Raw genomic sequence first — 19,588 nt, 5'->3', positions numbered from 1 at the left:
ATCGAGTTTATAGCATCATAGAATTTATTGATCAATCGTGAACCCATCCCCCAGTCACCTTCTACGAACGACCACTGCCGGCAGACGTTATGCGTGCCGCAGCGCAGTAAAAATTCTACCCCCACCTTATATAACCTGCTGCGGGTTAGCACTTCAAGCACGCAACACACGTAACACGCATGTAACACGCATGTAACACGCGCGCCAGGCTCCAGTGTAAGCGTGCACATCGAGTGTTAAACGCACCCCGCCCCCCAATAAAACTCTGACGTTGTTTTCAGGATGAAACGTGCGCTGGGCTGGTTGGCACGTCACAACGTTTGCTTGTTCAGGAAACTGCCCGCATGCGGTGCGAAACGTCGGGCATCAAAACGCGTTGCAACCCGAAACCACACCGTAGAGCCCAGCCCTCTGCAACGCACACTGTAGTCACAACAACAACAACTACAACAACAACTCGGGGCAGCCCCGGGGCAGCCCGCCTGAGCTGCGGGATTGACAGGAGGGCCGTGACGGCATCTCCTGCCTCGGCCATCGCTGGATTTTGTTCCAACAAGTGGCCTCAAGTAACCCCGGGTGGAGACAATGGCCGTGGAAAAGCCCCACAACCCCCACCCCAAACCTCCGCATATCGGCATCCTCGGCACATTTCGTGGAATCTATGGACACTAAAGCTCTCCGCCGTGTTTTGTTATTTGTCGGTTACTTCACCATGAAAAGAGACGAGGCTCCTTTCCGGTTGTTTACCTTCAAAGTGAGGGGCCAAGGTCCCCGCCTGACACGCACACGCACCCGCACCCACACACGCAATGCCTTCCTGTTTGTCTCGACAGGATCTGCGGTGTCCGGATTTCTCGGCCTCTTTGGCGACAAGCCGCTGCGGTTTCGAGCGCGGCTCTCTGCCCGACGAGCGCCCTCCGGAGAGGAGCGACGCTCGTTGTTTTTATTCTTCGCGTTGTGCCAGCGAGCCGACTCGACGCACGCGCGCACACCCACGCGCGCACACCCACGAACGCACCCACGACGCGCCACCGCAGACGAGCCCACCAGACCCAGCGCGTCGGACGAAGCCACCTCGTCCACGCGGCCCGTCGAGCCGCAGAGCGCGCGCACCGCCAGGGAGGCGCCGCTCGAGGCTTTAAGAAAACCAACGCGGTGCCAAGCTGTGATGTCATTAAAAGAATTACGAAAAAAAAAGCATTCGCTTGCCAAACTTTATAACAATTATTTACGTCCCCCTTTTTTTTGACAGGGAGGTCTTGGCAACGAAAATTCCATCCGTCGATGTGCAGAGCGGATTGATCGCCGCCGCGATTTTCTATTTTTATTATCAATTCTTCGTGAGCTCCCCGCACGCGCCCGCTTCTCTCCCCAAACGACGCGAGTCCTCGCGCGCGATAACAAAACCTTCGTGCGGCCTGCGCGAAGGTTTTGTTATTGCGGTGAGGGCGCGCCGTGCCGAGGAAGTGCGGTGGCGAGGAGAGGCGACGCGAGGACAAGTCACGTCCCGCACACTGGCGGCGCTCCCGAGCACACGACCGCCGGCAGAATCCAGCCCCGGGACTCTCGCTCCGAGCGAGCGAGCGAGCCTGCACGGGTTTTTCTCTTTGGCAGCTACCGAATTGAACCGGCACATCGCTGCCGCAACCGCCATGCGCTGGAAGCGAGCAGCTTAGCACTAATGTGCAGTGGCGTGCGCACGCTCACTTTACAGCTTACTGCGAGGCGGGGATTACGAGGCGAAAAACAACCCCGGCGTGTTCGTCAATTTGTCGCACGGATTTTCGTTTTCTGCGTTCGGATTCTTTGCGGGGTTTGTTGCATGCATCTCACTGCGACACGAGACAGGTACTCTCATTTTCCGAAGATTCTGCGAGTCGTGGTTATCGTGGCACGGTGACCGGCACGGCTCAAGCAGAGTGTCCTTGGTGCTTGGAAATGCATCTTGCAGGGCAGGAAAATGCCACAAGGACTCTTTATGGTCATCACGAGGGCTGCTTGAAATGGCTTAAGCGTAGTATTCGGAGTTGCTACGCGCGGCATTTTTTCACGGTTAATAAATATAGACCATTCCTTTCCTTTTTCGATTTAAAGCTTTCGTGACTGCAGGGATTCATCTTCTTGGTTCTTTCGGTAAAGTCACGTAGAAGGGAAGTAATAAAATAATAAAAATAAAACATAATAAAACAATTCTCACGACGTTTCGGCCACAACGCAAGCAGCCGTCCTCAGGTGAAAACCAGGTCCGTCGAGGCGACAGAGTCTGAATGAAAGCCCGTGTGCTGTTTCATTCAGACTCTGTCGCCTCGACGGACCTGGTTTTCACCTGAGGACGGCTGCTTGCGTTGTGGCCGAAACGTCGTGAGAATTGTTTTATTATGTTTTATTTTTATTATTTTATTACTTCCCTTCTACGTGACTTTACCTAAAGAACCAAGAAGAACATTCCTTTCCTGTTTGTTGGTCTTGGAGGCGCGCGGAAGCATTCTTGCAGAGAGGGACCTTGACGACTGCAATCGCAAGCAGGGCTCCCAGACGCCAGCCCTAGCTGACTCGAACCAGAGCCAAAAAACCCGAGCCCGAGATAGGTCGGGCCCCTGTAAGCGCGATGGAACCGCCTCTTCCGACACATCGGATCCATGTGGAAGAGTAGACCAAGCACCCTCTAGAGCTCCCCTCCAGTGGATGCCCTTCCGCTAGCAGTGGCACGGGCAAGCAATTGCGTGGGCTGTGCCTTCACCCGAAGGCTTGAAATGCACGAGCTTGCGGTGACGGCACTCGGCTCGTCTCACGGCACACCCCGGATCTGTGCGACGCGCCGTCGTCACCGGCGGCGCCGATAACGTCTCCCCGATGTGCCGCCAGCCGTGCCGAATCCGTGCCGTGCTCCCTCCCGCCAGCCCGCCCTGCGAGCCATGGTTCGGTCACCGGGCCTACGCGTGGGCAGACTCCGGCATGCAGCGCTGCCAAAAGCAATTGCCAGCGACGTGAAATGAGCAAAATGCGAGTTTTCTGTCTCACTTACAGACCCTTATATGGCCAAGAGGAATACTTGAGCAGTGTGTTCAGGCAGGAAATAGTGAAGTCACATTGGAACATGTTGCCCGAAATGTTATTTTTCAGTTCCGTTCACATCTGAGAACCCACGCAACACGCATTGCTTTTTTGGTTTGGGTGGCCGTGATTATTGCACCACCGTCCACCCTCCACCTCCTCCTCCCAAATAAAAAGAGGGGACCTTCGCTTAAAAGCGAATCCATACATTCATCTTTGGCTTTGCGGCTCCCAAAGGACAGCCGCTAACAAAGGCGCCATTATTGCAGCGCGACAAAAACGGCGCCGGCCGCTCATCACCTCCCGCACAGCGGCAGTGGCGACGCTCTGCACCCCCTGCCCCCCCCCCCCTCCCCAAGCTCCCGGTTGCTTCGCGAGTCCAGGAGGCTCCGCTCGGTTTCGGCAAAACTCTTGCAATGTCCAGGGAGTCCGTGAGTTTGGTTCGTGCCGAACGCGTTTATCGGGACTTTGCCGGTCGCGAACCTGAATCGAGGCACCTGCCGCCGCCGTCGCCGCCACACTGATCTTCGCTCGGTGGCCATCGCCACCAATTCTGCGCCAAAATCCCGATCGCGGATGCAATCTGAGATCCGATGCCAGGAGTGCCATTTCCCTAGGCCCGGAATGGTGCATGTGTGCGTGTATAAACTCGGCCTCAAATGGGTACCTGGTGTCGTGGTGTAAACATCGCCACTCGGGTGACAAAGGTGGCCGGGCGTGGAGCTGGTCACCCACCCCCTCGTGTGCCGTGACGACCTTCATTAGGTGTTCGCCAACAGCACTTTTTCCTACAGCCCGCGAGGACTATATAGGGGAACTTTGTGTCTATTGCGCGTATGCCTGCATGCATGCACGCGCATGTGTGCGTGCGCGCGTATGTGTGTGTGTACGCGTGTGTGCGTGTATAATCTGCAGGGACTCTGCTTCCAATGCGGTCCAAGGGATGGCCGCAGCCCACATCAAACCCCGCCGCAACAAAAACACCGCGCAGACCGCGTGCAGGCCAAGACACTGAACCGGCGGAACGGCTGCCATTGTTGCCACGGCTACGGGAGCGGGAGGGGGGGGTGGTGAAAAAACGTCACCAAAACAAAAGCCCGGGGAAGCTCAACCGCATTGACCTTTGCGCGGACGGGTCACCCGCCTGCCCCCCATCCCTTATCTACAGGTCGTGCTGCAATACGGCCTCCGCCAAATGGGGATTTTTAGCCTCGTCTCCGTCACTCGAGCGCGATAGCGCCGGGGTCAAAGGTGACGCAGCCACCACGTGAGCCCTGATTGACTTTTAATTGTTAATCAAGTGCGGCACTGTGTCCACAAAAGCCGGAAGCTTTTCACCAATGGGAGATAGAGGATGTGCCGTGGCTGGGTTTCCTCCCCAACAAAAAGCTTTGCTCCAATGCACTCTCTTTAGTTGTTTTTGGGGGATGCAAGCCCACAGAATGTAATGACCCTCTGGCAGACGCCGCAAGGCGTGGAGTGGCGGAGCGAGTGGTTAACAGGCTGCGCGACGAACCCGACGATCCGAGTCCGATTCTCGGCGGCGAGCAACATATGAACTGCTCCTGGGCCACCCCCCGCACCACCCCCCCCCCCCCACCCCCTTACGCCAACCAGAATCGAGAATCGAGGAGAGAAATCCCACGGCCTAAACGGCGTATGGCGGCCTTCATCCAGCAGTGGATTGACCAAGGGCAGCACAGTATCAATGAAGCCTTGAACACCGAGAACGGCCGAGAATGTGCTGGGGGCACAGAGGACAAAGACAAAATCCCCCATATAGCCTTAACAAACTGTAGGGGCAAGTGCTGTTCATGAGCAGCGCCTATGAAGGCCGGCGCGGCGCGCGATGGGTCGGGTGGCCAACACCACACCCGGCCGCCTTTGTCTCCCCTAGTGGCGATGTTTACACACCGCACCAGGTACTCAATCGAGGCTGAGTCGACCTAGGGGAGGCCCAGGACCGGTTCAAATAAACGTCACTGGCGTTGACCGTGAGCGGGAATCGAACCCGGGTCGCCGGCATCGCGTTTGCGTCACGCACGCACGCACGCGTCTGCCCAACCGCCTCGCATGGCGAGACGTCGTTGGCAGTGCCAGGCTAACAGACGTCCTTCAGTCCGCTGCGCCGTGCGTATATAATTACATATATTGCATATCCGTGCCCGGTGCCCTTTTAGCTCCTGTGAAGCGTCGCTGGAAAACAGTGTCGCGTTACCCCCGCCGCAGTGTCGCGTGGCACGCCCGTAGCAAATTGGGCAAACGCCGAGCACAACATTGAAGCTTTACGTGCTTTCACCTCCCAACCCCACCCCCCAACACTCAACACCCTCCACCTGCGAGCCAAGTTGACGGAACCTTTGCCGCAGATCGCCAGCGCTTCTCGTGGCCGCTGGGAAGGTCCCAGGTAGGCGCGACGGGGGTTCCTCCAGCGGGGGCGCTGGCGGCGGTGTCGCAAGAGTTCAAGGAGTGTGCCGCAGAGGTCACAACCGGGGTACCCGATACCCGTACCCTACCCGATACCCGGCTACCCGTACCCGGCCAGGTACGGGTACGGGTACCCGTTTGCGACCCTGGTGCGGCCGGGTACGGGTAGGCCGTGAGTCACTGGTGAGTAACCGTTTGTCACTCATTTAGGGTAGGGATCGGGTACGGGTAGGGAACGGGTACCCGTACCCGGCCGGGTACGGGTACCCATTTGCGACCCTGGTGCGGCCGGGTACGGGTAAGGAATCAAAACCCGTTTGCGACCTCTGGTGTGCCGAGGCGCTTGCCTGCGAGCGCCTCGCGGCGTTCGAGCTTCGAGAGGAAGGAATCTTTGTGGGGCCACCTTCGGCGGGTCTCGAGGATTCTCGCCGCGGTGGTTCCAGGCACGGGGCCGTAGTCGTGGCGTGCGCGCATTCGACGCCCGTCCGTCTTGCGTTGAAGCATCCGCGCCTCTTAAGTGGCCTCCATGAAAGGTGTGGGGGCCAAACATCCCAGAGAGCAGGAGCCTCTTGGGGTTCGGCCAGGAGAGGGCAGTGCAGAGTGTCGCCCCCCTTCGTACCCGGGGGGGATGGGTGGGGGGGTTTCTGGAGGATCTTTCTCGTGTACCTCCCCCACACGAAGCCAAACTCGTGCTCGCGGAGTTCGCCAAACGTCTCAAAGTGTAAGCAGCACCCGACTTAAAACGAGTCTTGAGACTCGAGAGGCAGAGGAGGAGGATGAGGGGGGGGGGGCTTTCTCCTGGGTACATGATTTGTCATGATTTGGAAACAAGCCAACATTGGTCCATTGATAAAATAATTCCGAAACATTTTTTTCAGAGAACAACTTTTTTGTCCAAGAAGCCATTGCCCTGAATTTCAAAAATAAATTCCTCTCTCTTTTCTCCTTGGCTAGAAAATCAAAAAGCCACTCCACCCACCCCCCACCCACCGTATTTTGGCGTGTCGTAATTTCTCCTTTAAAACACAGTCGATGTATTAAGACGGCGGCTTTCCGGCTAACACAGCGTCAGGGGTGGTGGAGGGGGAGGGGGTGTTTGAAAGTGCGCAATCGTAGGAGAGAGCGAGAGTGAACTCGAGGCTCCATTAATACCACAGGAATGCACCTCGGAGCGTCGGGTGACACTGTGCCCCTAATGGGAACGCGCGCACTTTTCACAACAAAAAATGACGCCAATGATTTACCCCGAGAAAGCCTCGCCGGGCCCGAGGACTCTCTTCCAGGAGGGCTTCTGCTACGTTGGGATGTTTGGTCAATGCTGTTCATTAACGAGCGCTGGGCTTCGTGCGAGAGGAAAACGGAGAGCGTGGAGCAAAGACAACACACCGCTGCTGTGTCCGAGGGGGGGGGGAGGTGACTTTTGGCACTGCCATCTTCTGGCCACACGACGTAGCCCACGCCTACGACACCTGCCAAGCCCTGGTATTGGTCACCCACCCATGTACTGAACAGGCTAAAAATTCCTGCTTAGCTTCCGAGATCCAACGGGACCGGGAGAATTCTGGAAGATTTCTGGGCCACGGGTACAACTCTTCCGTTCAGTCCACGAGTGTGCGCAGTCAGTGGCTCCGTGTGTGTGTGTCTGTGAAGTCATGGGGAGCGGTGGCGTAGCGGTTAGCGCGCCGCGCTACGAACACGGGTTCGATTCCCAGTGACGATTATCTGAACCGATTCTGGGCCTCCCCTAGGTCGACTCAGCCTCGCCACTGGGCGAGACAAAGGCGGCCGGACGTGGTGCTGGCCACCCACCCCCTCGTGTGCCATGCCGGCCTTCATAGGCGCACGCAAACAGCCCTTACCCCAACATTTTTGTTAAGGCTACGCGGGGGATCTTCGTCTTCGTAGTCATCCCGAGACTCGTTGGGCTCCCGTCTCCAGCCGCGCACCGAGCGCCAAAGGTGTCGTCGGCGGCGCTCTGCGCGAGACGTCGGCGCGACGGTCTCGAAGCCTCTCGCCGGGCACGCTTCGACTGGAGGCACACGCCGACGACGACGACGTCGACACCGTGACGATGCAACACGCCGGGACTCCTTTCTCGCGTCACGTGCACCAAAGGACGCCGAGCTGTACACGCGAGATGATGCTACTGCCGGGACTGGGTTTGACCTTAATTGGGGATCATATCTAAGCGGGTTTAGCCTGCCCAATGACCGGACGCGCTCGGGTTAGCGTTGAGATCGGGGTTCGGTGTGCGCTCAGGCTAGAGGGTGCGTTTAATTTAAAATAGCTCCCAATCCTTTGTCGATCCACTGCTGGGCAAATGCCGTTGTTGGCCATGGGGGCCGTTTGACCATATTTCACCACATTGGTCAGTGCAGGTTGATGTTACTCGCCACTGATGTTAGCCATGGCCGGGCATCGAACTTGGGTGACGAGGCTCAAAGCCCAGTGCGTAAATCACTCCAGAGTTTGTTTTAGGATACCCGGTTAAAACACAACCCCCCACCCCATGACTCCCACGCAGATGTGATGGTCGGGGATTACACGCGCAGAGCTAAAAACAAAGAGAGGAACGCGCGGATCGGGGAACAATTGGGGGGGGGGGGGGGGGGCACACACAGACAGCAACTGTGGCTGTTGAGGAGGGCACGCGGAGTTGGGACGCATCGGTGAGCAGGGACGGTGGGCGATGGACGAACCCGGCGACGGAGTGGGAGGCAAATGGAAAGGAGAGAACGCGCCCGCGGGGACGGCAGGGGCGAGCTGGAATGTGCAACCCCAGGAGGGATGACGATGACGTGGGGAGACCTTCATCCAGCAGTGGATAGATAATGGATGATGATGATGACGATGATGGAAGGGAGGCCATCTAGCAGATCATGACTCGTGATGATGATTGTGGTGGTTGACTTGGGGATGTTACGCATCCAGTGATGGAGAGAATGAGGAAGTATGATCAAGGTTAACACGCGGACTCAGCGATGATGGTAATGATGACCAAGGTACACGAAGATCAGGGTGACAATGTGGACGTCTCCATGCAGCGCTAGATGATGATGATGAAATACGGTCAACCTAACAGCCCACCTTAGTCTTCTTGGTTCTTTCGGTAAAGTCACGTAAAATGGAAATAATAAAATAATAAAATAAAACATTATAAAATAATTCTCACGACGTTTCGGCCGCAACGCAAGCAGCCGTCCTCAGGTGAAGACCAGGTCTGTCGGGGAGACAGCGTCGGCTGCTTGCGTTGTGGCCGGAACGTCGTGAGAATTATTTTATTACGTTTTATTTTATTATTTTATTATTTCCATTCTACGTGACTTTACCAAAAGAACCAAGAATATGAATCCCTGCAGTCACGAAAGCTTTAAATCGAAAGAGCCCACCTTAGTTCAAATCACTGCTGTTGATGACCACTACCACCACCACAGAGTCCCAGCCGTCCCCCAATGCGCCCCAGCAGCATCACAACGAGACAGCGAGCGAGCGAGAGAAATCAGTCACCGCTGCTGGGACTCACCCTCGCAATGTCCCGGTGTCATGCTGAACCCGAGTCGTGCGGCGGGCGGCTGCGCGCACCGCAGGCCCCTGTCGCACGTGCCCAGCATGTCGTACATGCCGCCGCACGCCTCGCCCGCCTGCTTGGCGCATGCGTGGCAGCAGTGGCACACGTCCGGCACCGTGCCACCCGCGCAGCCACGCGGTGCCTCGCAGCGCGCGCGGTCGCAGAGGCACGAGAGGGCAGACGCCGAGGAGACGAGGAGGGCGCCGAGGATGAGGAGGAGGAGCGGACGACCGGGGCGAGCTCCGTGGCGAAGAGGAGCAGCCATGGCACGGACTCGTTCACTCGCTGCGGCTGGCGAGGCTGCTGCTGCTGCTGCTCGTGTCGACCGACAACTCAGACTCCACTGCCTCTCGCCTCTAGTCCTTCGCGTTTCCTCCTGGATGACGTGCCAATGCTACCCACCGCTTGCAGTCCCACTCCTCGCTTCACCGCTCCTGCCTCCAGACACGAACACGGCGAACTAACTGCTACAGTAACTCGGCTCCCTTCCCCCCGCCTCTCTCTTTCTCCTCGTGGCTGACACTCGAGAAGACAACTCGCTTGCCACGCGTTCGCGCCCCCTATCACCACCCTCTGTGTGTGTGCAGGCAGATAAGACTCCCAGCGAATCTGCGCGTCTCTTGTGGGTTGGCCCCGCTCGCGTTGGATAATTCGAGATTGAGGTTTTTGTCGATCTCTCTCGGTTTACGCGGCTCTGTGTGTGTGTGTAAGGTCTAACACTACCTGCAGTGTGAGAGAAGTGTACGTACTCGAGGCTGTGTTAGGTAAGCGCACGCACGCACGCACACGCGTGTTTGTGTGCGTGCGAGGTGTTCCTGGTACTCCCCGCCGTGAGTGGCGCCCTAGACCACACGCGGCTGGCTCGATGTTCCGAGCGAGATTCTCTCTCTCCCCTAACTCTCTCTCTCCTCTCCCCCAACTCTCTCACTCTCCGAACAGTAACGACTACTAGTCCCCTCCAACTTAACGCTATGAATTATTCATACAGCTGGCTCGACTGCAACTTCCCACAAAAAAAATGTATCCTACTCTGCCTTACCTTCTTACACTTATCCCGCCATGCGCAGCAGAAAAACAACGAACGGCAACTTGTTTACGTCACACTGCTATTAGCAGCAGCAGCGACAACCACCTCCAACTCCACGTAACAGCTAAGGGAGTAGGAGACTCGCCCTGGCTGCGTACACGTGTACTGCTGTGTTTTATATATCGCCTCTCTCCCTCTCGCTACACACAAGTTTGGCTCAACGCTTCCCTTGCCCCGCTCTCTCTCTCTCTCTGCTTCCTCGAGTGCTGGCTCGGCTATGATGATGGAGACGCGGGCGGAGCAGAGCAACCGAGACGACACCGCCCTCCGCCTTCTCTCCTCCCTCCCCCCCTTTCTGAGTCTTGTTCTCCGTGGGCAGTGCCGTGCGGCTCCCTCCAACCCACGGTGCTTTGAGTCGCTCAGCGCTCTCTCCTCCCCTCCCTTCCCTCCCTCTCTCCACCCCACTCCCCGGCTCAGTCAGAGCTGTCAATCACAGTCGCGCCTCCCTCTCTCATCCCCTCCTCGCTCGCCCTCCTCCACCCGCCTCTCCTCCGTAAGAGCTCAGCAGCAGCGGCAGCAGAGACAAAGACGCGCCTCGCTCGTAGCCTTTCACTGACTTTTGGCGACAAGTGAACCTTACGGGCGGGGACCCCGGGGTCAACGAATAAACGGAGGTCAAAATCGTAATAAATGTATTTATTTTTGGCCGCTCCGTCCCACCGCGCAGCATGAACGCCGCGACCCACCAGAAATCAAACCCTCTCGTTCTTCACCGAGCACCCGTCGTTGCCAAAATTGCCGCAGTCGTAAACAAAACTTTGAAACTTTAATTAGCGCATCGCGTGGAGCCGGGGGCTTATGGGACCCCCGTGGTTCCTCCGTAAGGGTCAAGTGCTGTTGGTCAGCACCCGATGAAGGTCAGCCACGCCCACGAGGAGCCTGGCCTGGCCAGCACCACGCCCGGCCGCCTTTGTATCTCCGCAATGCCGCCGCTTGCACACTGCAGGGGGTGCTCGTTCAAGGCCGAGGGGGTGCAAGCGCCACTGATGTGAGCCGTGGCCGGCAATCGAATTCAGGTGGGGATGCTGATCACCCTTGCGGCCCTGTGAGTCCATCTCTTACCCAGTATGATACAGTACACACACGCACGTGCGGTCTGGCGAGACATCGTGCTGCGAGCGACCACCTACCTAGCGGCCTTAATAGGTGCTCGCTAACAGCGATCACAGAGGGGGGGGGGCAGTGCGGGAGGGGGGGGGATATAATGGGGCGGTGGCACGGCGATTCGCGCCCTGCCCGAGTTATCGGCTAACATCAGTGGCTCGTGGGGTCTGAATCCGGCCCTGGGCCTCCTTCACCTTCACCAACCCGCACGAACCAGCATGGTGAAGTATGGTCAAACAAGTTCGCATCAAACCGTCGTGACAGCAGTGTAGTGACTTTGGGGGGTGGTTGTGAGTTGGGGGGGGGCAGCCTTTGCGCTGTTTGTTCGGTACCGACTTGCGTGTGGTGCCGAGGAGGGGATGTGAGCGTTGTCGCCATCGGATGGAGGGGAGGGTTTTCCGCATTCCTTCGCGGTGGAATGTGACCCCCACCACCTCCTCCTCCTCCAGCAGCATCACCACGCCAACATCACTACCATCATCACGCCAACATCACCACCATCACCACGTCAACATCACCACCATCACCACACCAACCACAACCACCACCAACCACCACCACCACGCTCCTCACGTTGAATCATCGAGCAGCGGGACACACTGACCCAGAGCCCTAGCCTGAGCAGAGACACGCAGACAGAGACACGGATGCATGTACAGGGATATGGAAGGAGACAGAGAGAGAGACACACGTGAAGGTCAAACAGGTGCCACAGACACGACGTGTACACACGTAGAAATAAACACAAAGACAGATAGAGAATAGTCAGAAACACAAACACGCGGACAGACACCGAGCCACACACACAGAGACAGGCACACCTAGACACGAGACAAAGACAAAGACCCCCCGTATAGCCTTAACAGACTGTAGGGGCAAGTGCTATTAGCGAGCACCTATAAAGGCCGGCACGGCACACGAGGGGGTGGGTGGACAGCACCACGCCCGGCCGCCTTTGTCTCCCCGATACAGACACCGAGAGAGCGTGAGCGAGTGCCACTGCCAAGAGGGTTTTCTGCTCCACTGGGAAACGTTGACCGAGTCAATGAATGAGCGCGGTGGTGGTGGGCACCGCGTGCACCCCTCGGCTCGTCGCGAGACGGTGGCTGATTACTCGGCATGTGGGACAAGCGTGCATCATCAAGATGTGAAATCACGACCCAGCGAAGGGGGAGATTCTGCAACACGGCAAGGGCGAGGGATGGGGGGTGGGGGACGTACTGGGGGGTTGTGTTTCCAGACCCCCCACCCCACCTCTCCCATCGATGGACCAGAATAATAACGCAGTCGCTGACAAGGAATTGAGCGCGTTTCGAGAGGGCGAACCCATCGAGGAGGTGGAACGATGAAATAGAAATGTGTGCGCGAGCGCTGGTTGGGTTACTACACCGCAGGATCGTGACAGGTGACGGCGGCCTGGAGTAGGCCGTCATCCAGCAGTGGATTGACCGCGCGATTGCGCTGACGATGCTCCAGAAGTTGGGACACTCGATGGTAACAAAACATTTTTTGGAATGAAACTGTTAAGAGCAGATAAATGTTGGTGGCCGGGTGTCGAACGTTCACCTGCTTCTGGGTCAGACGTCAGGAAGGGAGTGATGGATGGCGCGGTGTGCGAACTTCAGAATCAGAATATTTATTTAGACTGGAGGATGAATCCGATGAGCTATAAAGCTCTGTATAACAACGTAACAACAACAAACAGTGCCACAACGTGATCGTCGTGAATAGTACAAGAAAAGTAAACAAATCACCCAAACGCATACAAATACAACAGTCAACCATCCCCGTCCTAGCAGGCAAAGCCCACTGAGGTGCTGACTTATTTTTTCCAGAAGCGACCTGACCACAATGATGATAGCTCAACAAAGTGGTTCACGCTTTGGACATTTATGGCAGCAAAATCATCTAAACGAGTGGTTCTTAATCTGGGGTGAATGCACCCCCATGGGGGTGCGAGATGTCCTTTCTGGGGGTGCGAGACGTGTCCAGATCTTTTTCGAAGGTCAATCATCGACAACACAAATTAAGCACGAGCCCGTTAAGTACAACTTACAGTAAAACGTTGGATTGCGAGCATAATTCGTTCCGGAAACATGTTTGTAATCCAAAGCACTCGTATATCAAAGCACTCGTATATCAGTTGTGATCACGTGACGCTCGGCAGACAAAGCGTATACACGTACTACTCGTATTGCAAGACCTCGCTCGTTTATCAAATTAATATTGATTAAAAAAAATTGCTCGTCTTGCAAAACACTCACAGACCAAGTCACTCGCAATCCAAGGTGTTACTGTACTTTGTTTCCTGAAACCTGTGTATGTACTAACATTATCATTTAGCTTGACGATGGAGAAATGAAAAGGGGTGCACGGCTGCGCTAAAGGTTTAAGAACCACCGCTCTCAACGATCTCAATGCACGTGGACTCGAGCCGGTCCGTGTTGCACGGCTGTTCATCGGGGCCCTCCCGTTGCGAGCGAGGCGTTGCGGGAGGGCCACCACCCCGCTCCCCTCGCCGCCCGCCGTGATCGCCCTGAGCGTCGTGCACAGCTCCGGCAAGAGGGCGCTCGTGAGCGCGGAAGGTTCGAGAGATTGGGCAACTTGCAAGGCGACGCCAACCCCCCCCGCCCCCCTTGTCCTATGTGAGCAACGTTGTAACAAAGACACCTCTTCTGAGTTCACGACGGCGTATTTAGTATGCGTTGTTTCTGCTGCTGCTGTTGTTGTTATCAATCCGCGTGTTTATCCAGGAAAGCCTCGCTGAGTCCTCACGACTCTTTTTGTTCGGAATGGTCCTGCCCAACTTGTTTTGCGGTAACGGGGCGACGATTGCCACGTGGATTCCAAATGAGCACTTTGCGGTCCAATTTCATCAAAGTGTGCTCACTTTGAGGCCGGAAGACAAACGAGCACCACTCCTGCGAATGCCGTCACGGCATCTGTGACGTCCGCTGCTGTGCGGCAGATGGCCCAAAGTGGTTGTACGGTGAGCAACACCCGCGGTATTAATCGGGGCGGCCGCTCAATGTCGAACCGCGAAAACCCCCCTTGCAACGACGCGGTTGACCCCCCCCCCGCTCGGCTGCGTCACGGCTTCGTAGAAGGGCGACCTCAGCTCCCGCGCCAGCGTGCTGACACGAGGCGCTGGAGGGGAGTTTGGGCGGTGGTCGGGAGGTAGAGAGAGAGGGGGATGTGGGTGGGGTCGGGTCTCTCCTCAATTAGTGTCAATTAATAATGAGAAAGGCGGCGATGCAATCCCGAATTACCATTGCCGACCGCAGCTCCATCGCGACACGAGGCGTCGTGTTCACGCGCGCCTCGCCGATTGACGGAAATTTGCGAATTCCCATCGCTGCAATTAATGGCAAGCGTTCGACTCGTGTGTCCCCCCCCCCCCCCCATCATTCCTCGCCGACCCGCATTGACGAGCGCGGTGAAGTATGGTCCAATAACCCCACGTTTGATTGGAGGCCCTCGTACAGCGGTGGATTGACACGAGGGAGGGGGTCCCTGCACGCGCACGAGGCTGTGTGCACGACCCAGTACTGTCACGGCGTAAAGTTGTAGCCGCGAAATGCAATCGGCAAAGTAATGGCAATTTATTTAATTGAGCGTAAAGAATACGCGCCGCAGACGAGACAATCCGCTAAGTGAAGTCCGTGCCGCGCGCGGGTTCCGTGGCGCGAGCTGCAGGTTGATTTGTTGATCTCAAGGTTAACGGCCGAGTGAGCGCGGATTGATGCGGCGTGCCGAATCCGTGCGCGTATTTTAACTCTCAAGGGCGATGCCACCGTGACCCGCGAGCCGAGCAAACGGCTCGGCCGAAGGACTTGTTTTTTTTTACTCGAACTCAATCTCCAACCCAAGCTGCAGTCACCGAAATGCCAGCAAAGTACACGCACTTTGGGGCCGTCCATAAATGACGTCACGCACCTAGGGGCGGGGGGGGGTCAGACATTTGTGACGATGTGTGACGAGGGGGGCGGGTTGAGAAATGTAACGTCACGTCAATATGCGCAACTTTAAATAAATATAGACAACACGTTCTACTTCATTAAATAGACGTTTTAATAAATGTTTTCTCTTACAACATCATAGTGCAGCGCCACATTAAATGCGCACTACGATGACAATAGTTGAAAGCGATTTGAAGCATGTTTTATTTTCAAAATTGAAATATTGTTTTTGGGGGGGGGCAGAGATTTGTGGGGGGGTCTGACTTTTTGTGACGCCGTGTGACGAGGGGGTGGGGGTGGTCAAAAATCGTCCAAAATCGCGTGACGTCATTTATGGACGGCCCGTTTAGTGAAACCGTGTCACACGTTGCTGCGCGTGAAATTATATTATCACTCTGGGCGACGATTCAGTCGCTCCAGAAAGATACATTTACGACCGCGGGATGGACTGAGGCTGCCACTCCTTCTTTCGTCTTGACCACGAGTCACCATCTCCACCACGAGCGCCGTGCCCTGTCCCAACCCGCTCCTCTTACCAGACACGACTCTACGGTACTGGCGCTGCGCTGGCAAGTGCTGCACAATCACAAACAACAACAACAAACTCAACACGCTCGTCAATAGCACTGCCTTGAAATATATAATGGATGATTTCGATTTAAAGCTTTCGTGACTGCAGGGATTCATCTTCTTGGTTTTTCGGTAAAGTCACGTAGAAGGGAAATAATAAAATAATAAAAATAAAACATAATAAAATAATTCTCACGACGTTTCGGCCACAACGCAAGCAGCCGTCCTCATAATAAAATAATTCTCACGACGTTTCGGCCACAACGCAAGCAGCCGTCCTCAAGTGGATGATGTTTCTCTGCTCTTTCGCTAACTCGCGTGTGTCAGCGTGATTCCGCTAACTTGTGTGTGTTCTCTAAAGTCACAGTGAGCGTGATTCCGCAAACTTGCGTGTGTTCTCTGTAGTAACAGTGAGCTTGATTCCGCAAACTTGGGTGTGTTCTGTATAGTAACAGTGAGCGTGATTCCGCAAACTTGCGTGTGTTCTGTATAGTATAGTGAGCGTGATTCCGCAAACTTGCGTGTGTTCTCTGTAGTAACAGTGAGCTTGATTCCGCAAACTTGGGTGTGTTCTGTATAGTAACAGTGAGCGTGATTCCGCAAACTTGCGTGTGTTCTGTATAGTATAGTGAGCGTGATTCCGCAAACTTGCGTGTGTTCTCTTTTCCACGTCGTGTTCCTCTTTTCGTCTCTAACTCTGTGTTTACGGTGGATTTGTGGTTCAAGCCGCGTGAGAAGAAAAAAAAAACACGGAACCTTTCGACTTTCGCGCTCTTGCGTATTTTATCAATCCGACAGAATAACTTCACTTCCTTGTAAACATTGTGGACGCTTCATTACAATGCCACGAGTTATTTTGAGTATATAAATATTAATATTAATTTTCTAGGGTCTTTCGGTAACAAAGCCTCAGCAGCTTTCCGCACTATTTTTCTCCTGATGACGATTGCTTGTATTGCGATCGAAGCGTCGTAGTTTTTGGTTATTTTTATGTTATTTTATTTGAACCTATCTGCGTGACTTTACCGAATCACCCAAGAATATGAATTCCTGCAGTCATGAAAGCATTAAGTCAAAATTGTATTATTAAATTATAGATTTATCAAATGTCACAAGTAGAATGGCAAATGTTTAGGGCTGTAATTGGTCGCTCACGCCACTGCTGAAGGAAGGGCCTCAATGACAGGCAAATTTGTAGAGGGTATTTGGCCTCCTCTTCCAACTTCAATGGGGTGAGCGTACCCCAAACTTGACCCCACCACACACGATCCTGCCAATCGACTGACCCCATGGGCACTGCTGCAGGGTGGACGGAGGCGGTGGAGGGGACGGATTTGAGAAACTAAGCCCATTCTATAAACTGACACGCAGGAAGATACGTTCAAATGAATGACGTATCTTTTTACTTAATCGCACTGTGACTGGTTTCAACGATTCGCCGAGCAAATGGGACGGGCAGTGTGCGCTATTAAGGCGCACATTCGTAAACACGGACAGAAATGTGTACGATTCGTTAAATAACGTCGCCCCACCAATAAACATGACGCCACGCTGTTGGTGGCAGCGGGGACTATTTTAATTATAATGAATGCAGTTTGGATGCGGTGTCCCGGCGGTAATTAAAACCCCAAGATACAAATCACGGTTACGGAACAAGCGGCGCATTGTGGCGCTGCGCGCAGGGCTCTCAGTCTCGGCGTTGAGAGGTCGCATGAAGTCCCCCCCCTTCCCTCTCGCTTCCCCCCGTGCACCGCCACGTACGCGCGATTTCCCAAGGCCCAAGCGGCAGAGTGGCCCACGTTGCATGGGGCACAGGGACAGAAAGCGTGTTCACCAAACGCGACGCCGACGCTGGGAAGGGGGAAAAAAAGCAAACAAAAATTCGCTTAAACTTTTTGGCTGATTTGTCAGTGGTGCACGAGCACAAACTGTGGGAGGATCATTGCCCGAATTGTCGTCGCAGTGTACGTAGTTAATGTTGTCGAGCAGGGGGCCACGCGACGGGAGGCAGAGCATGGTGCAGGCAACATTATTAAGCGTTGCACTGTACGTCTATGCTCCCCGCGTTCACCAACCCGCACCGACTATCGTGAAGAACCTTGTGTCAACTAAACTCCACGACCCGCACGGCGTGGGGAGGCCCTCATCCAGCAGTGGATCGACAGGATGATGCACATGTCACACGTGTGGGCAATCACGAGTGTGGCGAGCGTGTACACGAGGAGGGATGTGATGGAGCGAGTCTGAATCTCGCAACTTGCACCCGTGTCGAGAGGTGTTCCCATCTCTAGACGTGTAACTGCGGGGCTGTCTATAAATTACGTCACGCACGTAGGTGGGGGGGGTGTCAGACATTTGTGACGATGTGTGACGAGGGGGGGGGGGGTGTTGAGAAATGTGACGTCACATCAAAATGCGCAACTTTACATAAATATAGACAACACGTTCTACTTAATTAAATAAACTTTTTTTTATAAAATTTTCTCCTACAACATCAGAGTGCAGCGACCACATTAAATACGTACTGCAATGACAATAGTTTAAAGCGATTTGAAGCATGTTTTATATATTAGAGGGGGGGGTCTGATTTTTGTGACGTCGTGTGACGAAGGGGGGGGGGGTCAAAAATCGTCCAAAATCGCGTGACGTCATTTATGGACGACCCCTGTATCAGTGGCGGAGGGTGGTTGGACATGGGCCCTGGCGCAATGAATAACGTGGGGTCGCGGTGGGGGGGGGGGGGGTCCCTCTCCACTGTCTCTTCGTATCTAGGCGCCTGGGCCCCTCTTGCCCGTTGGCCCCGGTGCAGTTGCACCGCCTGCGCGCTCAACAGATAGGCCGCATCTAAGCGAGCCGTCAAAGCGCCATCGCGAACTGGACACGAGAGGGGAGGTCGAGCGGGAATCTACGCGGACTCTGGGTTCCGTCGGCACCTCCGATTGGCGCGGTTGGTTACGTGCGGTGCGAAAGAAGTTGGGCATGTAATACACACAGTACGACATTGGCATGAGCAGAAAAAAAACCTCCGCTTCGTTCTCGCCGTACAGTTCCTCACTTTGCCCCCTTCCTGTGTCTTTGTGCGCGAGAGGACGCGAGGAATTCCTGGAATTTACGCAACGGTTCGGCCCTAGTTATTAAAGAATCCCAGGACCCATGTAGACCCCCTTCTCCCTCCCACCGTCGCCCAACCCCCCTAAATCCCCGTGTACCCTGCTACCCCCACAGGGGGGTGAGGAGGGCTGGCCTCGTTGATTCGTGGCCTCTGTTGATTTGTCTCGAAGCTAAGCAAGAGGTCACGGACTCGGCCGCGTGCCTGCCGACGCTGTCGGGGTTTGGAGGGAACGGCTCAGAGGGTCACGCGTGACCGCTGCTGTGGTGGGTGGCCCCGTGCGCCGCAGCCGAATGATGCCGCGCCGTGCTTCCGTCTCCGCGACCTCGGCTTCATCGTCAGCCGTGGTCAATCCACTGCTGGATGAGGGCCTCCCGAAGCCGTCGCGACCTCTCGCGCGCTTGTTTTGGTGTTTGGTTTCTTGTTGTTCTTCCCCCGCACCTCCGATTAGGACGGTTGGCTACGCACGAGTCCTTGCTATGCAACAACTCACCCAGCACCCACGCACAAAACGGATTTCATCGCTCCATCTCTCCGCGGCGGACGATCCTCTCGGATTCACTGCCATTATTTGGCTACCACTTCCTTCTTACTCCTGACTCTCGTCCATCGCCCCATTCTCGTGATGTGTCCTGGCTGGCAAAGTCCACTTCAATTTCTATCCCACCTCGATACGAGCGCTGGCGGCGTGATGGACTTTCCGACACCGC

At 55.4% G+C, this 19,588-nt stretch overlaps 1 protein-coding gene across 2 annotated transcripts in view; it reads right to left on the bottom strand.

Annotated features, from left to right (window-relative positions):
- The window catches only part of LOC133352779 (cysteine-rich motor neuron 1 protein-like), a 44,549-nt gene extending 34,143 nt beyond the window's left edge, over positions 1 to 10,406 (bottom strand). Inside the window, exons 1-2 of one of the 2 annotated variants that reach the window (XM_061568654.1) lie at positions 10,089 to 10,406; positions 9,005 to 9,487 (exon numbers count right to left, since the gene is read on the bottom strand). In XM_061568654.1, coding sequence (XP_061424638.1) covers positions 9,005 to 9,314 — 310 coding nt within the window. In that variant the 5' untranslated portion in view covers positions 9,315 to 9,487; positions 10,089 to 10,406. Of the gene's footprint in view, positions 1 to 9,004 lie in introns of both variants that reach the window. The other variant, XM_061568655.1, reaches the window with a different exon arrangement.
- Positions 10,407 to 19,588: the final 9,182 nt, after the last annotated feature.

This window comes from Lethenteron reissneri, chromosome 41, assembly GCF_015708825.2.
Source record: "Lethenteron reissneri isolate LAM-NWPU_2019-01 chromosome 41, ASM1570882v1, whole genome shotgun sequence".
In the NCBI taxonomy this organism is placed as follows: domain Eukaryota; kingdom Metazoa; phylum Chordata; class Hyperoartia; order Petromyzontiformes; family Petromyzontidae; genus Lethenteron; species Lethenteron reissneri.
The sequence above is the reverse complement of the archived record's forward strand: the minus strand, read 5'-3'. Positions and strand labels throughout refer to the sequence as shown.